The 20,688-nt window shown below is 44.1% G+C and overlaps 1 protein-coding gene across 1 annotated transcript; it reads right to left on the minus strand.

Annotated features, from left to right (window-relative positions):
- Nucleotides 1-1,551: 1,551 nt before the first annotated feature.
- Nucleotides 1,552-19,562, minus strand: LOC143961956 (protein kinase C theta type-like). The gene is made up of 8 exons (XM_077471298.1): nt 19,529-19,562; nt 15,714-15,799; nt 14,338-14,499; nt 12,628-12,719; nt 8,417-8,479; nt 5,078-5,198; nt 2,636-2,791; nt 1,552-1,690 (listed from the first exon to the last, which is right to left on the minus strand). The coding sequence occupies exons 1-8, from the start codon at nt 19,560-19,562 to the stop codon at nt 1,559-1,561; spliced, it is 846 nt and encodes a 281-aa protein (XP_077327424.1). The 3' UTR covers nt 1,552-1,558.
- Nucleotides 19,563-20,688: the final 1,126 nt, after the last annotated feature.

A 20,688-nucleotide genomic window follows, 5' to 3' on the forward strand; every position in this document is an offset into this window, starting at 1 on the left:
GGCGAGCGATGTATTCTATTAATGAATACAGAGCCTGCTTGGATTGGAGTAACAACCTCTGCCAATCCGAGCAGGCTACATAGAGTAGCCTGCTCGGATTGGCTTTGAGAGAGAGAGAGAGAGAGAGAGAGAGAGAGGCAAGGGCTGATGATGCTACAGCCTCTGCCAATCCAAGCAGGCGTTGTATTCATTAAAATAATTTACTGCTCACCATACTTCCCTGGGTAAATCCATTCACTGATCTCCTACTACTATACATCCTGCTATTTGCCTTTGAGGTCCCAGGCACCCAAGAGGGACAGGTAAATCTGGGACATATGACATGGGGGTTATTAAATGCATTTTGGTGGACAATTACCATAGAATGTAACCCAAAAGTGGTATAGGCTTGGTTAGTGAAAAATTCTACTTTCCAGAGTTGTGGCATTCAATAGATCTCTGTTTGTGTTATTATTGTTTGATTTACTTTATGACATAACACAGCATGGCGGATGAGTAGTTTGCATTCTTGCTTTGTTTTTTTTAATCGTTCTAATGTTTTTTTAAAATGGTGTTGCCTCAGAAGGGGGGTAGTCTTATACAGCGAGTATTGCCCAAAACCTATGTTTTCACTTGAAAAATAGGGGGTCGTCTTATACGCCCAGTCGTCTTATACGCCGGCAAATACGGTAAATAAATCTTTTGTCATTCCAGTTGGGAATTATCAAAGGAAAGAGTTTACTGTCAGGATCCTAGCAGGCTTGGTTGAGTACAGGACTAGAGGTCACAAGCCTCCGTCAGCGGCGGCAGAGCACTCTACCAGATCGGTTAAAGCCTCATAGGCAACACATTCAAGAGAATCTATGGTGCCCATCTGTACAGGGGTATAACTGTCGCTCCAACATTCCTACTCAAACTTGACGGAATAGACCCGGGGGCCTTTTCAATAGGGGACTTTGTAGGAAGGACTATTCAGTCCTCTGTCTCATCCTATTTAGAAGATTGGTCTTCTAATATATAGATCCCACCCTATCAGCTAGTTATTTATCACTAGTATGCTGCCATGTTGGCGTCAGGAAAAAGGAAAATTGTATCAAACACTTACCATTATTTTCCTTTCCTGACGCCAAACCATGGCAGCATATGAGCCCACCCATGTGCGTCCCGGTATGTGGCTTGTTACAAAGAATGAGGTAGTGGCTAACCAGATCTTTATTTATGCTATTCACTGGTCCTGAGGGAGTGGTCAAGAGGCGAAGCTCTATCACTAGTATGCTGCCATGGTTTGGCGTCAGGAAAGGAAAATTACGGTAAGTATTTGATACAATTTTCCATTGTTTTGTTTTTGCTTTTTTTTTGTTTTTTTGCACACACACACACGTACTTACCTTTGTACGTATCTTACATACGTACCTAACTTGCTTATCTAATAACTTATTAAAACTATTTTTTTTTTTTTTTTTACACATACTTACCTAACTTACCTATAGAATAACTAATTGAAACTTTTTTTTTTTTTTTTGTATTTTTTTGTTTTTTGTTGTTTTTTTTTTTTAACACACATACCTTTTATACATGTCTAACTTGCTGAGATAAATGGGGGAGTTATTTTCAGCTGCTGGAGGTCATCCCAGTTGATGGTGCTGAAGAATGGATGACTTCGGATATCTCCGTTCTGCCCCAGACGCTCCGTAGGGTTTTCATGCAGAAGCTGAAAAATGAATAAATGTTGTTTGTAATTCTCCATCTCCTCAATTTTCAAATGAAATGAAAAATGACGGCCAGACTTTTTATACATCTCCTCCTATACCTAACACTTATGCCGCGTACACATGTATCAGACTATCCGGCGCACTTAGTCTGGCCGATCAACCGCCGGACTGTCCGCCGGACTGTCCGAACGAGCTACCTGCCCACACACGGCACTTTTGCGGCGGACTAGGTTTATCCACCGTACTTTTGAAATGAACGGACTCGCCCACACACACGGAGTAAAGTCCATTTTGAGTGCGGCTCCACGTAGCCGGAACCAGGGAAGGAGGCGTTGCTGGCCCGTCACCTGGTATGGACTTAAAGGGGAATTCCCTACGCCCAGGTCCATATCAGACCCTTATCTGATCACGCTACCCGGCCGGCCAGGAAAGGGGGTGGGGACGAGTGAGCGCCCCCCCCTCCTGAGCCATACCAGGCCGCGTGCCCTCAACATGGGGGGTGCCTTGATGTTGATGAGGACAAGGGCCTCTTCCCGACAACCCTGGCCGTTGGTTGTCGGGGTCTGCGGGCGGGGGGCTTATCAGAATCCTCTGGGACTGTGACATCATAATGGACGGGAACATCATCCTCTGGGGGGATTCATACCTCCAACATCCCCCATAACTAAAGGGATTCATGGCTCCAGAGATACTTTAACAATTTGATTAAAAGTTCAATGCACTTGGCAGGACAAGGGGTGAGTATAAGGGGGTGCTCACACTTGTGAGCGCCCCCTAAGTCTGTCAGCTTAGAATGTACATTTGTTCAGGAGAAGATGACAGCCTTAGGCGCTCCATCATGTAAATTCTATTTTAGTATCTTTCTAGAAATTAGATGTGTCAGTGTAAGGGAGGTGTGGTGTAGTGTTATCTATGACTATAATGAACGGATGTAATGTACTTACCTTTATAATCAGATCCTCCAGATGATAGTCCAAGCCATAAGCTGGCACAATGGAGGCCTTGCATCGCTTGGCTGGTACTCCGGTGGCCAAAACAAACAGCATCACTCCAAGAGAAAACCAATCCACGGCCGAGGAATATGGCTCCCCTGTATAGATCTGTCAAGAAAAAAGATGAGACTTGTAAGCTTTATTACACAAATGATCATAGCAGGCAACAATCACAATATAGTAATTACTACACAAGGATAACACAGATGTCACATAGCTCTGATTTCAATGGGCTGTCCTTAGTATGGAGGATTTGTCCTGGAAATATCCCTTGTCTTTAGATGTGATCAAATCTATAATAAATCCCATGCTTTCTGAATGTTACAGTTAGGGCTCTTTTACACTTGTGGTTGGGCGGGTGGTGAAAACAGGGGTTTAACCGGTTCCCAACCGGCGCACGCCAATGTACATCGGCAGAATGACATGGGTGGGCAAATGGGCGTAACTGTACGTCCCTTTAAATTTGCCACCGTGCCATTGTGCTCCGCGAGTCAGTTTGAAGATTCCGCGACTCAATCACCGTGGAGATACCTGCGATCGCCTCACGGAGAGGAGGAACGGGGAGATGCTAATGTAAACAAGCATCTCCCCATTCTGCCTAATGACAGTGTTACTGATCTCTGCTCCCTGTGATCGGGAGCAGAGATCAGTGACATGTCACACGTAGCCATGCCCCCCAGTTAGAAACACTCCCCAGGACACACTTAACCCATACACTGCCCCCTAGTGGTTAACCCTTTCACTGCCAGTGTCATTTACACAGGAATCAGTGCATTTGTATAGCACTGATTGCTGTATAAATGACAGTGGTCCCAAAAAAGGTGTCATTATGGCGGACACATTGGACATTTTTGTCGCAGTCATGATAAAAAAATCACTGATCGCCGCCATTACTAGTAAAAAAAAATATTAATAAAAATGCCATAATTTTTGGGGGATATTTATTATAGAAAAATGTAAAAAAAGAATGCGTTTTTTTTAAATTTTCACTTTTTTTGTTTATAGAGAAAAAAAATTAAAACCACAGGGCTGATCAAATACCACCAAAAGAAAGCTCTATTTGTGGGAAAAAAAAGGACCTCAATTCTGTTTGGGAGCCACGTGGCATGACCGCGGAATTGTCAGTGAAAGCGACGCAGTGCCAAATCGCAAAATGTGCTCTAGTCCAGAAGGGGGGAAATCTTCAGAGGCTGAAGCGGTTAAGGGGCGCTTTTACCCCCCCACCACCACCACCCTTAAACTGCAAAGGCAGTAACACTGGGGTGTACAAATGCTGCAGACGCTGCAAAAATGATACCCCTGCCTTATTCAGCAATACAGCTACTAAATGTGACCCATTTAGGTGAATGAGCCCACGCTGCAACCACGTATAATGAATGTGGTTGCAGTGCGGTGGTGCGGCATTTACAGGGTTAAAACAGGCAGTGATGAGGCAACACATTGTCTCCTCACCATCTGTCAAATGCTTCTGAAAGGTGATCCACCATAGATCGGTTTTCGAGGTGTGGAAATGTTATGCCGCGCACACACGACCAGACTTTCCGGCAAACTAGGTCCGAAGGGATTAGTCCATCGGACAATCCGATCGTGTGTGGGCTAGTCCGATCGTTTTTTTCAAAAAAAAAATCAGACGGATCTAGAAATAGAACATGTTTCAAATCTATCCGAAGGACTAAAATCAGGAAAACCATTCATCCTGATCATACGGACCAAATACAACGCAAGGGAAGCTATTTGCTTGAACTTTCTTGTTTATTCCCGTCTTACGCCATCACGTTCAAAATGAACAGACTTTCGAACTGACTTAGTCCATTCCTGTGTGGCCAAGTCCGTTAGTTTGGAAAGTCTGTCGGAACTCCGCCGAAAGTCAGTCGGGAAGACCATCGGACCTAGTCTGCCGGAAAGTCCAGTTGTATGTACGTGGCATTAGTTGCATGTCTAATCGTATCCTTAGACCTGGTTCACACTGGAATGTTGCATTTTGACAGAAGATTGGGTGTATGCGCAGGTTCCATGCATTTCTGCTGCATTTTTTTGCCTCTGCCCCATTGACTTCTGCTGGCAGCGCACCAAAAGTCCTTCATTCACGGCTAAAACTGTAGCAAAAACGCATGGAAACTGCATATACCCGCGCTGCGCACAAAACACAGCACTCCAGTATGATCCCGGCCTTAGAAAAAGTTGAAGAACCATTAGATGGGGGCAGAAGAAGTTGGGCTTTGCTGGTGGGCAGTAGGAAACCTAACAAAACATTTCAGTTTCCTTTCTAGTCATCTCTCTGTTAGCAGAGTGCTAGTCCACATGATTAGAGAAGCTCTCTGGTAAGAGATGATACACTCCCATTAATACCAATATAAAAGTGCTGACATAGCTAGCAGGACTAACATGACTTACCTCTGGGGCAATATATCCGGGGGTCCCCACTTCATCTTCTCCTTGCTCTGTTGCTAACCCGAAATCCACGATTCTGATGTGTCCGTCTCTTCCGATGAACACGTTATTCGGCTTTATATCCCTGTAGATAGAAATGCATTATCAGTAATCTGTATATGTTTGAATAGGCTGCAAATGCACAACAACAGTCCTTATATCAGACATGCACCATTTTCTTGTCCCAGGCTGCCACAATGTATGGTAGTGTGTTACCTTGTGTTGTGGTGTGCTGCAATGCATTGATGTTGGAGGAACATTAATTGGTAATGCACTAATATGTGTATGTTCCTTTAAAATTAATTTCATGTCCAATATACAGCTTACTGTAGGATGGGATCACACCAGTGCATTTTGTGCAGAGCAATGCATCTTACGTCATAGGTTAATGTGTGTTGCATTAAGGCAGCCCATTCATTTTAAATGTTCTAACTAACACACTAAAACGCACCAAGGAAAAAAATGTGCACTATTTTTAGTAAAGCAGCACACCATAACGCTCGGAAGTACCTTTCTGTACATTGCGGTGTGTTGCAAAACACGTGGATTGGAAAGGTACATTAGGGGTGCCCTTAACAATAAAGAGCCCCTCAGTGCACCGACATGCATAATGCAAATTTCTATGTGTAGGCTTATGCAATTAATTTTGCAAAGAATCGAAATTCGGCCAAATTCTGCATCTTTTGGACATTCGGATGCATCCGAATGTCCAAAGAAAAAAATAACGAATTTCAACGAATACGAAAGAAATTATAGCGGATATAACAAATGAATTCGACATGATTTGGTAATTCATTAAAGATCTAATGAAACAAAAGGTCAACTCAAAGTAAATCTTACAGTCCAATCAGCTGATTCATTTTGTGGTGGAGGATGGATTACTGGCAAAGTGCATTCCTGAGAACTGAGTGAGAAGGGTGTTGTATTGTATTTGAGCCAAGGAGAAGTGATATTGTCATTGTGTGTGTTCAAAGATTCAATAAACAAACGACTTTCCAAACTACGAATCATTATCGCGAATATGTATACATAAATAAATATTGAATTTCAGCGAATACGAACGAAATTATAGCGCATATAATGAATGAATTCGACATGATTCAAAATTCAGAATGACGAATATCGACAAGCTACAGAAACAACAAATTACCGTATTTTTCGGACTATAAGGCGCACCGGATTATAAGGCGCACTAGCAACGACCGGCTGATAAAATGGATATTTCCATATATAAGGCGCATCGGACTATAAGGCGCACCGGATTATAAGGCGCACTAGCAACGACCGGCTGATAAAATGGATATTTCCATATATATAAGGCGCATCGGACTATAAGGCGCACGGTCGATTTTGTGAGAAAATGTAGACTTTTACGTGCGCCTTATAGTCCGAAGGTTAACGTCAAGAGACTTGATCTGTGACTCCATGCGCGCCCATCTGACAGATACTGTTAACAAAGAACTCCAGCGATGTCAACAGGTCATATATAAGGCGCACCGGATTATAAGGCGCACGGTCGTTTTTGGGAGAAAATTTAGGCTTTTACGTGCGCCTTATAGTCCGAAAAATACGGTATCCAAAAACGTATTAACGTAACATAACAAATATAACAGAACGAAATGATGTATTTTACAAATGACAACGGAACAAAACTTTCTAATGTCTAATGTGTCTAGTGTGTTGCGGTAACATTTCTCTTACAGCAACACAGCAGTGACACCTCAGCCCAAAAGTAATATAAAGGGATTTTTTTCTAAATAAAAAACATGTTATACGTCCTCTGTGTAATGGTTTTGTACTGAGCAGCCCCATTCTCTTCTAAGGTCCCCTTCCAATGGTCCTGGCCCCTCCCCCTTTCTTAGTGCGGGGACACTCATGCAGGCTCACTCCCAAGCCACGCTGTGTGTGTGTCCCCATTGACACGCAGCACAGCTCGCCCCCCCCCCCCGCTCTCACCTTACAGGCTGTGATTGAAACCAGCCAAAGCCAATGGCTCCCAATGCTGCCTCTATGGCCAGTGAGGAAAGAGAGTGGAGAGAACCGCTGAATTGAGATCAGGCTCAGGTAAGTATAAGGGGGGAGGGGGCTGCACACAGAGAATGCATGGAATGAATTAAGGTCTTTGCAGCGCTGCACCGATTCCCAAAAGTAGGTTCTGTACTACTTTTGGCAATTTTGAGATGAAACCTACACAGATGTCTCTGAAATCGCCCCCGAAGTTGGGACTGACATGCAGGAATGAACTTGCACAATTTCATTCCCGCAGTCAGTGTGAACCAAGGCTCAGAATCACAACATTTACAAACCACTTTGTAGCTGGAGGACATACCGCATTGGATATAAAGGTAAGTAATGCCGCGTACATATGACCGTTTTTTCCATCAGAATAAACTGACGTTTTTTCCGACGGAGTTCCGATGAATTCCGCTGAAACGGACTTGCCTACACACGATCACACCAAAGTGCGATCGTTTAGAACGCGGTGACGTACAACACGTACGACGGGACTAGAAAAAGGAAGTTAAAGAGGGATTCCACCAAAAAAAAAAATATTAAAAGCCAGCAGCTATAAATACTACAGCTGCTGACTTTTAATAAATGGACACTCACTTGTCCCGGGTTCCAGCGATGCCGGCAGCCGAGGCCGATCGATCGCTCGGCCCTCGGCTGCTGCCGCCACCATTATAGGTGAGGGAATCAGGAAGTGAAGCGAATCGGCTTCACTTCCCGGTACCCTACTGCGCATGAGCGAGTTGCGGCGCGCAATAGGAAATCTCCGCGCTGTCACTGGGAACCGTGTGTGTCCCAGCAGACAGCGCGGCAGGGCAGGAAATGGCGTAGACTCCCACGGGAGTCTATGCCCGGAAGTGGGTGTAAATACCTGTCTTTGACAGGTATCTCCACCCCCCTCCCCCCTGAAAGGTGTCAATTGTGACACCGGAGGGGGGGAGGGATCTGATCAGCGGAGGTTCCACTTTAGGGTGGAACCCCGCTTTAAATAGCCAGTAGCAAATAGCTGCCCTTGTGTCATTTTTGGTCCGTCGGAACAGCATACAGACAAACGGTTTTCCCGATAGGAATTGATTCCGTCTGAAAGATTTCATTTAATATATTTTATATTTATATAATATTTAATATCCAATGAAATGATTCCGTCTGACTTTTTTTGCCGGAAAGTCCGACCTTTGTATGCAGCATAATTGTTTAGGTGGTCCTCACCACTCCAAATCTTGTTGAATAAACAGATGAAATGTAAAGTGAGAACTATTTGTGGGAAGCAGTAGAATAAAGACGAGAACTTACCGATGGATAAAGCCTTTCTCATGGAACTGTTGGAGGCCAATGATGCATTCGGCAGCGTAGAATCTATTGAAGGATCAACAAAAAATAATTTATAATCTTCCAATATATATATATATATATTCTAATACAGAAGTAAATAGAATGTATTTTCATGTGTATGTTCAGAAATACCCCTAGGTGCTCCCAGTTCACAATCAAAACCATTATCAAAGCTGCTCTATTCAAAAACACACAGAGAGCTGCAGGAAGATTTTATATTTTAGAGAATGGATCATGGGACATCTGAGAATTATTCCTCGCTGTGACTGCAGGGCTGGCTTGGTCAGTTGTTGTGTTTTCAATTGCCTGTGTAGCCCTAAACTGGGTTGTAAGGTCTCCAGGTTTTTCACCTTCTCTGTATAAAGGGGAAAAACGTTCTTTTCTGCCGCTGTCCCCAGAGCCCCCACTTTTTCTTAACAAAGCCGGTCCGTTCCAGCAATCTGCACAAGCCCATTGACTCCAGCTGCTGTCTCCATCCTCATTGGCTAGATTGATAGCAGCAGGAGCCATTGGCTCCCGCTGCTGTTAATCAAATCCAGTGACACAGGATCGGGGGGAGGGGCAGAGTTCTGCTGTCTGTGTCAATTTACGCAGCAGCAGGACTCATGAGCTTGCCCACACGGGTGCCCCCATGAAAGGCGTCTCTCTGTGGGGACACCCGATGAAGAGGAGGAGCCAGGAGCTTTGCCAGGGCACCCCAGAAGTAGAGGATCAGGGCTGCTCTGTGCAAAACCCTTGCACAGAGCAAGTAAGTATAGGCATGTTTGTTATTTAAAAAAAAACAAAAAACCTTTACAATCACTTAAACTCCCCCATGTCTATCATAGGAGTGTATGCTCTTCTTTTGTATTGTGGTGTCCTACAGGTGAAGAATCTGTTACCAGGGCTGGTGCAAGGATTTTTGACACCCTAGGCGAAAGCTAATTTTGCCGCCCCCCTCACAGCCTCACCAGCGACCATCAATTACAGCCTCACCAGTGCCAATCAAATGCAGCCTCGCCAGTGACCATCAAATGCAGCCTCGCCAGTGCCCATCAAATGCAGCCTCGCCAGCGCCCATCAAATGCAGCCTCGCCAGCCCCCATCAAATGCAACCTCGCCAGCACACATTAAATGCAACCTCGCCAGCGACCATTAAATACAGCCTTGCCAGTGACCATTAAATACAGCCTCGCCAGCGCTTATCAAATACAGCCTCGCCAGCGACCATTGAATACAGCTTCGCCAGTGATCATCAAATACAGCCTCGCCAGTGTCCATTAGATACCGCCTCACCAGCGACCATCAAATACAGCCTCGCCAGCATCCATTAAATGCAACCTCGACAGCACCCATTAAATACAGCCTCACCAGCGACCATCAAATACAGCCTCGCCAGCGCCCATCAAATGCAGCCTCGCCAGCGACCATCAAATGCAGCTCCGCCAGTGACCAACAAATGCAGCCTCGCCAGCGACCATCAAATGCAGCCTTGCCAGCGACCATCAAATGCAGCTTTGCCAGCGACCATCAAATACAGCCTTGCCAGCGACCATCAAATGCAGCTTTGCCAGCGACCATCAAATGCAGCCTCGCCAGCGACCATCAAATGCAGCCTCGCCAGCGTCCATTAAATGCAACCTCGACAGCACCCATTAAATACAGCCTCACCAGCGACCATCAAATACAGCCTCGCCAGCGCCCATCAAATGCAGCCTTGCCAGCGACCATCAAATACAGCCTCGCCAGCGACCATCAAATACAGCCTCGCCAGCGACCATCAAATACAGCCTCGCCAGCGACCATCAAATACAGCCTCGCCAGCGACCATCAAATACAGCCTCGCCAGCGACCATCAAATACAGCCTCGCCAGCGACCATCAAATACAGCCTCGCCAGCGACCATCAAATGCAGCCTCGCCAGCGACCATCAAATGCAGCCTCGCCAGCGACCATCAAATACAGCCTTGCCAGCGACCATCAAATGCAGCCTCGCCAGCGACCATCAAATGCAGCCTTGCCAGCGACCATCAAATGCAACTTTGCCAGCGACCATCAAATACAGCCTTGCCAGCGACCATCAAATGCAGCTTTGCCAGCGACCATCAAATGCAGCCTTGCCAGCGACCATCAAATGCAGCCTCGCCAGCGACCATCAAATGCAGCCTCGCCAGCGACCATCAAATGCAGCTTTGCCAGCGACCATCAAATGCAGCCTCACCAGCGACCATCAAATACAGCCTCGCCAGCGACCATCAAATGCAGCTTTGCCAGCGACCAACAAATACAGCCTCGCCAGCGACCATCAAATGCAGCTTTGCCAGCGACCATCAAATACAGCCTCGCCAGCGCCCATCAAATGCAGCCTCGCCAGCGACCATCAAATGCAGCTCCGCCAGCGACCATCAAATGCAGCCTCGCCAGCGACCATCAAATGCAGCCTCGCCAGCGACCATCAAATGCAGCTTTGCCAGCGACCATCAAATACAGCCTTGCCAGCGAGCATCAAATGCAGCTTTGCCAGCGACCATCAAATACAGCTTTGCCAGCGACCATCAAATGCAGCTTTGCCAGCGACCATCAAATGCAGCCTCGCCAGCGACCATCAAATGCAGCCTCGCCAGCGACCATCAAATGCAGCCTCGCCAGCGACCATCAAATGCAGCTTTGCCAGCGACCATCAAATGCAGCCTCGCCAGCGACCATCAAATACAGCCTCGCCAGCGACCATCAAATGCAGCCTTGCCAGCAACCATCAAATGCAGCTTTGCCAGCGACCATCAAATACAGCCTTGCCAGCGACCATCAAATGCAGCTTTGCTAGCGACCATCAAATGCAGCCTCGCCAGCGACCATCAAATGCAGCCTCGCCAGCGACCATCAAATACAGCCTCGCCAGCGACCATCAAATGCAGCTTTGCCAGCGACCATCAAATGCAGCCTCGCCAGTGACCATCAAATACAGCCGGGGGGGGCAGATCAGTCAATATAATACATATACACACACATTTTAAATCTACATTTCATTGTCATCACATATACAATCTCATTAACTCAACAGTTTTTACTTAGCACACCAGTAACACCTGTTACTCGCTTGCAGTTGCACCAACTCTGCTGTACTGCCTGTGTACCTGCCTGCTGCTTCTGTTCTGTGTCTGTGCAGTGCCTGATGCCTCTTCCAGTTCCAGCCAGCCCAGGCTACATCTGTCCCCAAGCCCAGAGAGCCACTGCCACACTATAATATATCCAATTCCCATCATGCATCCATGTACTCCGCTCCAGTAGTGATGGCCAGGAGAGTGTGGGGGGGAGAGCCAAGGGGGGGCTGTGCTGCTGGCCTGGACACACACAGGAAATGGACAGTGTTGCTGTGTGCTCTAAGGTGGGACAGTCACATGACGTGTCACAGACTGTCTGATAGTGTCAGAGGGAGAGCGGAGAGGGAGAGGAGAAGGGGGGCTGCTGCCTGACAGTGACACTGTGATACACAGCAGAGAGCGCCCTGGGGGTTGCTGGACAGACATGTGACACATTCGCTTGTTGCTCATATGATAGAAGAGCAGAGAGGAGGGATTACTGTGTGGTAACACTGTACTGTAGAGCGGAGACCTGGGAGGAGGGGGGGGGCGGGGGTTGGTGGCGCTGCTTGACATGGCTCTATGGAGGACAGACAGTGCAGGAGTAAAATAGCCATCGGCCGGGCGCCCTAGGCGGCAGTGCGCCCTAGGCGGTTGCCTAATCCGCCTAGTGGTAGCACCGGCCCTGTCTGTTACTATAATATGAAAAGCTCCTAACTGTCCTGGGTTTCTAGAGACTGTCCCTGATTTGGAACATAGTCCCTCTGTCCCTCTTCCCTCCTCATTTGTCCCTTATTTTTGTCTGATCTATATAGTTGTATATAAAATGCACTATTTATCTTTTAAAAAGTGCACTAAACCTTTCATCCAATTTCTATATTGCTGAATTTATAAATGTCAAAAGCCAATATAAAGGAATAGTAGTGGTAAAAAACATACTTATGGGTTTAATTTTTTTTCTTTTCTTTTTTTTCGTTTATAATTCTCATTTAAGGGGGTGTGGCATGTCCTACGCCTACATTGTTTTGTTAATAGGTATCCCTTGTTTCCATCTCAAAAAGTTGGGAGGTATGGGTATGATGTAGCACAATGTGAGTCAGTGATGGTACCTACCTGATAGTGTTGATGTCAAAGTATACCTGTTTATTCAGGAGATGATGAAGATCTCCTCCGCTGGCGTGCTCCATGGCAATCCAAAAATAACCCTAAAATAGGAAAAAGTGGAGAATTTAGTCATCAAATATTTACTTAGCAAAAAGATTTCATCCTACAATAATCCAAGTCCTAGATCATTTACAAAAACTAAAAACTTTCTAGTGAACTTTCCTGAGAAGACATAAATGGACATAGTTTTGGGAACTGTAGACGGTGTTAATGTTTCTTATTTTTTGTGAAGAAATAGCTTCTGCATGATACTAGATAAGGGACATAATAGCTGCACATTCATTTGGCAATTTACAAACTATTTCATTATGTTCATTCACTGATCTCCCCTTCCTGTTAATGACACAGAAGTGACATGTGAAACGTCATTTCCGGGTCTTGGTGTCACTTCATCCAGCACATATGGTGGGGGAAGAAACTAATGGGGGTGATCTGCACTCCATTAGCTTCATTGGAGGGCAGGTGAGAGACATCAGGGTTTTTTTTTAGACCCTTGATGTCTTATTAAAGAGACCTTGTCACCCAAAATGCATCACATAGGGGTCTTTTTGTCCACTATGTGATGAAAAAAAGTTCATTAAATAAATTAAAGATACACCCAAGCATTTAAAATGCTCCCATCCCAAAAATGTTTAACCCCAGCCCCACATACACACACGCACACACACACACGCGCGCACGCACGCACGCACGCACACACCCACACACACATACACACACTGGGCCCATTATTCATAGTTAACTCTAAATTAATTATCTTTAGGAGCATTTAAACCTCCACCTATGAAAAATATGGGGTGCAGAAGTTGATCACTGTTTCACCGACACATGTGATTTTAAGGCTTGGCAATTTGGGTAATTTATTTACTAGGCACAACCTCATATTATATATTTTACAAATCAGGCAATATATTGAGTTTATGGGGTTGATTTACTAAAGTCAAATCTATTCTGCACTACAAGTGTACTTGGAAGTGCAGTCGCTGTAGATCTGAGAGGAAGATCTGAAATGAGGGGAAGCTCTGTTGATTTTATCATCCAATCATGTACAAGCAAAAATGCTGCTTTCTATTTTTCTTGCATGTCCCCCTCAGATCTACAGCGACTTTACTTCCAAGTGCACTTGCAGTGCAAAGTGGATTTGCCTTTAGTAAATAAACCCCTATGTGTCTTAAAATTACCTTTAGTGCACTTTTTACAGAAATGTTGTTATGTTGCGCTAACATGATGTGATATAAAAATTCTAAACACCTGTATTTATTATATTCTCTAGGGTGTCCACTTTCAAAAAATATAATGGTTTGGGGGTTCTATGTAATTTTCTAAACTGATTTTTAAACATGTGCGCAAAAATTGCAAAAACAGCTCTGGCAGCGAAAGGATAATTTGGTGGCCAGTTCTGTGTTTGCCACATTCAACCCCCTGACCACTCTGCAACAGCACCTTTGTGGCTCAATAGCTAATGCTAACTGCTAATTAGAGGGGGTGAAATGTTGGTTCTCTTCAACAGTGAGGGATGGCGGGCCCCATCCATAGTGATCCATAGTGATAGTGAGGATACAGATAGCCTCTGGCAGGTTTATTTTCTAGCAACTACCATACGATTGAATGTTCAATTTTGGCTTATCTGACCCTCAGGAATAAGATTAGTAGTCATACCTTCGACTCCCAGGTCAGGTGGCGTTGGATGAGGAAGGGACAGCTGACGACCGCATCAAGGGCCTTCCTCTCCTTGTAGATCTGCCGTCTCAGACGTTCGGAAATCCTGATGGCTTTAATGGCTAATTTCCGCTTCGTTGCTCTGACCTTCACCAGATCCACCTACATTAGACAGAGAGGAACAGAGATATTTTATATTGTGAAGTATAAAGAGATAGTTCCCCATGTCATGTTTATGTATATGATACATGAAGGAGAATACATTAGAGATGTTACTATGTTAGGAGTATGAATATTTCCTTATAATTATAACAATGATATATCCAATACATATATATATATATATATATAGGATGGGCTAGAAGAAAATTGTTGTTGGTTGCTATTCTTAAAATGCTGATTCCAAATATGATAAAGTTTTTACTTGTATTGTTTTCTATAGATGATTGCTGATCTAGTGCGGCAGCCAAGACATTTCCTCATGCAAGTCTTTGGGGAACATTTGGCTTCAGTACCAAAAAACAAGACCCAATAACTACTGGACCAGATAAGTTACATTCTCTTTTCAGCCCCTTTTCTTTACAGCTAAGGCGTTTTTTTTCTCCTGCCCCTTAATGCGTCTGCATGTTAGTCTATGTATCCATACACACATAGGATAAGTTTAGAGGTGAGAAAAAACACAGCCAGTCCATCCAGGAGAAGCACAGTTTCGTCAGAAAAAAAAATGCTAGGCACAATTAGAGCTTGAGTGTTAATTAATTTCAATGGCCAGAATAAATTATTATACTGGCCTTAAATTATTATTCTGGCTAATGAAATTAATTAATGCCCAAAGGTTTAACATGCCTAAACTTGTTTATCTACCAAAACTCTGCCGCCAGGAGGAAAGGAGTCTAGGAAAGTTAAGCTGGCCATACATTATACACTTTTCTTATTCAATTTTCTTTAGATTTACCTTCAACTATATAGTGTGAGGGCCTGCCTAATGGCACACAATTTGAAAGTGTTTAGGGTTGACCTATACGGTTTTGGTAAATCTAAAGGAAAATTGTACAAGAAAATGAAATGATTTATGTTCGGCTTTGGCGTTGTGTGCATGAGGCCTAATTGTACTAGAGTTCTTGTGATAAACATCCCCACTAGAATGCATATGGCAGATTCTGTTGTGTTTTTTAACCTTGGTAAAACAAAGGAAGATCAACGATATTATTAGAAGTGATCACCCTAAGCAACCAATCAGATTTCATCTTTCACCAGCATTGAGTACAATATTTAGGATATAGATTGGTTGCTTGTGGATTATTGCACTGTCCACACAGCTCTACATGTTAAACACCAATAGATATACAAAAATAAAGACAAAATATTAAACTTACACGTCCATAGGTTCCTTTTCCCAGATGTTTCCGAAATTTGAACCTCTTCTCCAGGGGTATCGCCTGTCCTTTGTCCAGGTGGTCTCCTGTAGAATAGAGGTAAAAGATTATATGGTTGAGTTATGTGAATGCTATTATGAGTACCAAATAAATAACAAAACTCAATCTGCACAATGAAATCCAATGTATCCAGAGTCACATACTATCACTAAAAAGGTGATTTCACTACACCTCCACAGTGGTACAAATACCTAAAAATAAAAAGTGCAGCATTGCCTTCAAAAATACAAATAATTTTACAAAAATGTAAAATGAGAATACCAGCAATCCAAACTATGAAAAGAGAAAAATGTACAAGAAACAATGAATCTCCAGTCACGAGCAGGGTAGTCGTGTCATTTTTATGCATATATTGTTGTGGGTAGCACTGCACTCTTTTTGGCTATTTGAGCTATTTTGAGTGTGTTACTTATTGTTTATTTTATATGAAAGCAGTGTAAAGGAAGATCACTGTGTTCTAATGGTTCTTAGGGGCCATTCATGCCATTGCAGTATGGAGAATTGCATTAACATGTGTTACGCTGTGTGTTTAGTGGCTGTCATATTAAGGCAGCCTATTTATTTGAATGCCCTTGCAAATCATCAAAATGCAATAAAAAATGGGTCTGCACCATATTGTGCAATGCAACACACCAAAGCATGGTGTGGCATTACAATGCATTGTGTGAGTCAATGCAGGGGTATTGTAGTGCTATTCAGCATCACAGCAAATCAGTGAGGAGTGCACACATTGCATGTCGTTTTTATGTGCATGAAGAGGTGAATTCATGAAGGAAGAGTACAGATTGGCTTTAACTACTTCAATACAGGGAACTTCCTGCCCAAACCAATTTTCAGCTTTCGCGCTGTCGCTGTTTAAATGACAATTGTGCGGTCATGCAGCATTGTACCCAAACATAATTTTTATCATTTTGTTCCCACAAATAGAGCTTTCTTTTGTTGGTGTTTGATCATCACCTCTGCGTGTTTTATTTCTTGCTAAACAAATAAATAAAGACCTAAAATTTTGAAAAAAAAAGTTTTGAAAAAAATTGGAACTTCTGCTTTAAAACTGAAGTAAACCCATCCATAAAACAGTTTTAGTTCCGGCACGTGCCGGAAATGTAACACTCCCATTGGTTGTGCTCTCAACCAAACTGTCAAACCATCCAATGGCTGGTGTCATAATTGATCACATGTGCAGCACCATGGCAGTAGATTAAACAGAGGCAAACATGGCAGCTTCCTTGGCTGAAAATGATAGGAGGGTTTACTTACACTGTAAGGCCACCTACCCAGCTCCTGTTTGTGAAACAGAGCTTTTGGGGAGGAGGGGGGGGCAGGTACCTGATTTTGACAGGTACCTGTTCCCACTTAATTTCCGGTCAGGCGATCGGACGTGGAGGTTCTCCTTTCCCCATCCCTCCCTCCTGAGTCCCAAAGTCTTCTGGGACACATGACAGGTCCTAGAAGACTTCAGGACCAGTCACAAAGCGCATGTGCAGTGGGCACCCGGCTGTAACGCTACAAGCTGTCACAGCTGGGTGCTCACAGTAGAGCTGCCGGCCATCGAGGGAGGACACAGGGAGAACACAGCTAGAGTGAGTGCACCGCTGGATCGTGCGACAGCTTAGTGTGTGTTTAATAAAAGTCAGCAGCTACAGTTATTGTAGCTGCTGACTTTGAATAAGCAAAAAATGAGCACTGTGCCCTGAGCCCACCCAGTTGTGTGACATTAGCGAATTAATATTCGCTATTGTCTTTCTGATTCTCCTCCCTCTTAGGACTCCCTGCCAATCAGGTCTCAGGACCCACTTCCTGTTCGACCGGGAGGAGAAGCAGCAGCCCTACCCCAGATTCTTGTCATCTGCCTCCTAAGGTAGGTAAGGAGGCCTCTGATCGCTGCCTTCCTGTCCTTCTCCCACGGGTGGGGGTTGGAGGATCACCGCCTCCCTGTCTGTCCCTCGTGGGGGGGGGGGGTGCTGCATTCCTGTCTGTCTCCCGCGGGGGGTACCTTCCTATCTGTCTCCAGGGGGGATGCCGTTGGTTTGCCCCACCAAATTATTGAGCACCAGCCGCCACTGCATTGCAGCTTGCAAGTTCATATTCATATTCAGGGGTGTTGTGGTTCCATTCAGCATGACACCACAGCACATAAATGTTCATACCATGCATTGCTGCAATACAATAGTGTGCATGCATTGCTACAATACAATAGTGTGCATGCATTGATGCAACAGTTCAGTATTCAGCAATAGTGTGAATGAGTCCCTACTCCTGGCTAAGTTTAGATGTGTGGCAGGTTTTACTACCTCTCTGAAAAAGATCTGTTCATTCAGGACTGTACACACATGCATGCACCCTTCTTGCGGCTTTGTCTGTGCAGACGCTGCATCCTTATAATCTTGAATGGGCTGCCTACATGTACCACCTGCCAGTTAGGGGCGCATAAACAAACGGCCCATTCACCATGTATGGGGAATCTGTGCCCCTGTGAATGAGACCAAAGACCCCTTTCACACTGAGGTGCTTTTACGCAAAAAAAATAAAGTGCCTGAAAAGCTCACGAAAACCTATTTCCATTAAAATCAATGAATGCTTTCACACTGGGGCAGTGCCCTGGCAGGGCGGTGAAAAAACGCCCCTCTCCATTGAAATTAATGAGAAGTTCTTCAAAAGCGCTCAGTGTTTTTCTGGCAGTTTAGAAGCACCTCGGTGTGAAAGGCCTTAGTGATACAATCGCATATTCTTTCTATTTATACATAAAGAATACACTTTATCTGTCTTTTGGGATAGTGATTTGTGGTAGTGCACTGTATCCAGATATGGTGGGTTTGAGTTGACAAAGGATTAGAGAATGGTCCCTCTCCTTCTCCTAGGTAAAAATTCACTTTGCAAGAAATACCCAATTATGTGCAAGGAAAAGAAACAAATATATTATGATTGGATGGTTGAAGCCAGCACACTTTCCTCTATTCACTAAGTTAATTTGAAATTCACTTTGGAAAGTGAATACGCACTTAACTTAGTGAATGAGGTGAAGTTGTGCTGACTTTAGTTGGCCAATAGTGTGCAAGCAGAAATCCTGTTTTTCCTTGAACCTGATTGGGTATTCTTTGCAAATGCATTTCAGGGCAGGCCCTTTTCTTAAAGCGGTTGCAAACCACTGCATGTTTTTTATTTTTTTCTTACCTGCAAGGCAATAGTATAATGTGCTAGTACACATCCCATACTAGCACATTATGTAACACTTACCTCAAAACAAAGCCTTCCAGAGATGCAATGTCATCATTGGAAACAGCTTCCATTTTCACCCGTCTTGCTTTTTGGGTTCACGGACTCCGGCTCTGTGACTGGCTGGAGCCGAGATGACATGACTCCCCTGCATGTGTGCGAGAGCCCCCAGTCATGGCACAGGGCTCTGAAGAAATAACACGGGTGGCCGTTCCTTCAGAGCGCATGCGCCAGTGATGTCACTGGCTGCATGTACAGTAATATCTCCTAAACATCGCACGTTTAGGAGATATTTATAGTACCTATAGGTAAGCCTTATTATAGGCTTACCTATAGGTAAAATTTAAAGATGGAAGTTTACTTCTTCTTTAAGCCTTGAAAAAGGGGCAGTCCCACCCTAAAATGCATTGCCAAACCCCTTCAATCTCCTGCAGTTTGTGACGTCATCCTCCTGAATTTCAGACGGTGGTTTCCCTGATGAGCTCGGCCATTGGGTTGCAGGAGAACGATCCATCTTCAGTGCTTGTGCCCCGTGCACTTACCTGTCAAGCTCTGCAGAAGCTGATCCGTCTCCATTACATCGGCAGCAATCCAAACTGGAGGGATGGACGCCACGGAGACTGCTTCATATTGTTACCATTTCTTCTCCTTCAGTGCATATAGTGCGTGTTTTTATTATCCATTTTTAATAAAATCTACAACTGTACACCCACTTAGTGGGACCCTCTCCTTCTCTTCTTTATTACATGAGTTGGCCAACGGAAAGTGTTATTTATATATATATATATATATATATATATATATAAAACATCATAATAATAATAATATAAAATATATATATATATATATATATATATATAATATATGAGGCTGGTTCACACCAGCATTACAGTACAGCAGCTGGTGTGTGGTTGAGCCCAACACAGTGATGAAGTGCTGAGCCTGGCGGATCGCATTCTTTACACTTTTTTAAAACAAACTTTATTAAGCTGTTTTAACCACTTTCAGACCGGACCAATTTGCTGGTCAAAGACCAGACCACTTTTTGCGATTCGGCACTGCGTCGCTTTAACTGACAATTGCGTGGTCGTGCGACGTGGCTCCCAAACAAAATTGACGTCCTTTTTTTCCCACAAATAGAGCTTTCTTTTGGTGGTATTTGATCACCCCTGCGGTTTTTATTTTTTGCGCTATAAACAAAAATAGAGCGACAATTTTGAAAAAAACGCGTAATTTTTTACTTTTTGTTATAATAAATATCCCCCAAAAATATATAAAAAAACATTTTGCCTTATGCATTATGCCTGCCCGTGCCATTCTGTCGACGTACATCGTCGTGCGCTGGTCGGGAAGTGGTTAAGGACATCCCCCAAAGTTCAATCGCTGGCCACGCAGTGCAAAGCAGTGGATTGCCTCTCATCGTACTGCATTTATAAGAGGTAATACTTGCAGTACTTTTTTCAGTGCACTCTGCCTGCAAACCAGCAAAATGCGGTGGTGTGAGAGACAAAGCATTTTGCTTTGTCCATGTGGTGGGACTGCGCTGGAATAGCCGCCCAACACAGTCCCACCACAATTTATCAATCAAGGTGGACATTTCTGTTTTTGTACAATTTTTGTTTTATTTTTGTTCTATTTAAGTTTTTTATTCAATTACATTTAGGGTACATATTTAAACTATTGGAAAATGTATATTGTTTTG

The sequence above is a fragment of the Lithobates pipiens genome, unplaced genomic scaffold (genome assembly GCF_037356315.1).
Source record: "Lithobates pipiens isolate NorthernLeopardFrog02 unplaced genomic scaffold, aLitPip1_a1.2 Scaffold_8, whole genome shotgun sequence".
In the NCBI taxonomy this organism is placed as follows: Eukaryota; Metazoa; Chordata; class Amphibia; order Anura; family Ranidae; genus Lithobates; species Lithobates pipiens.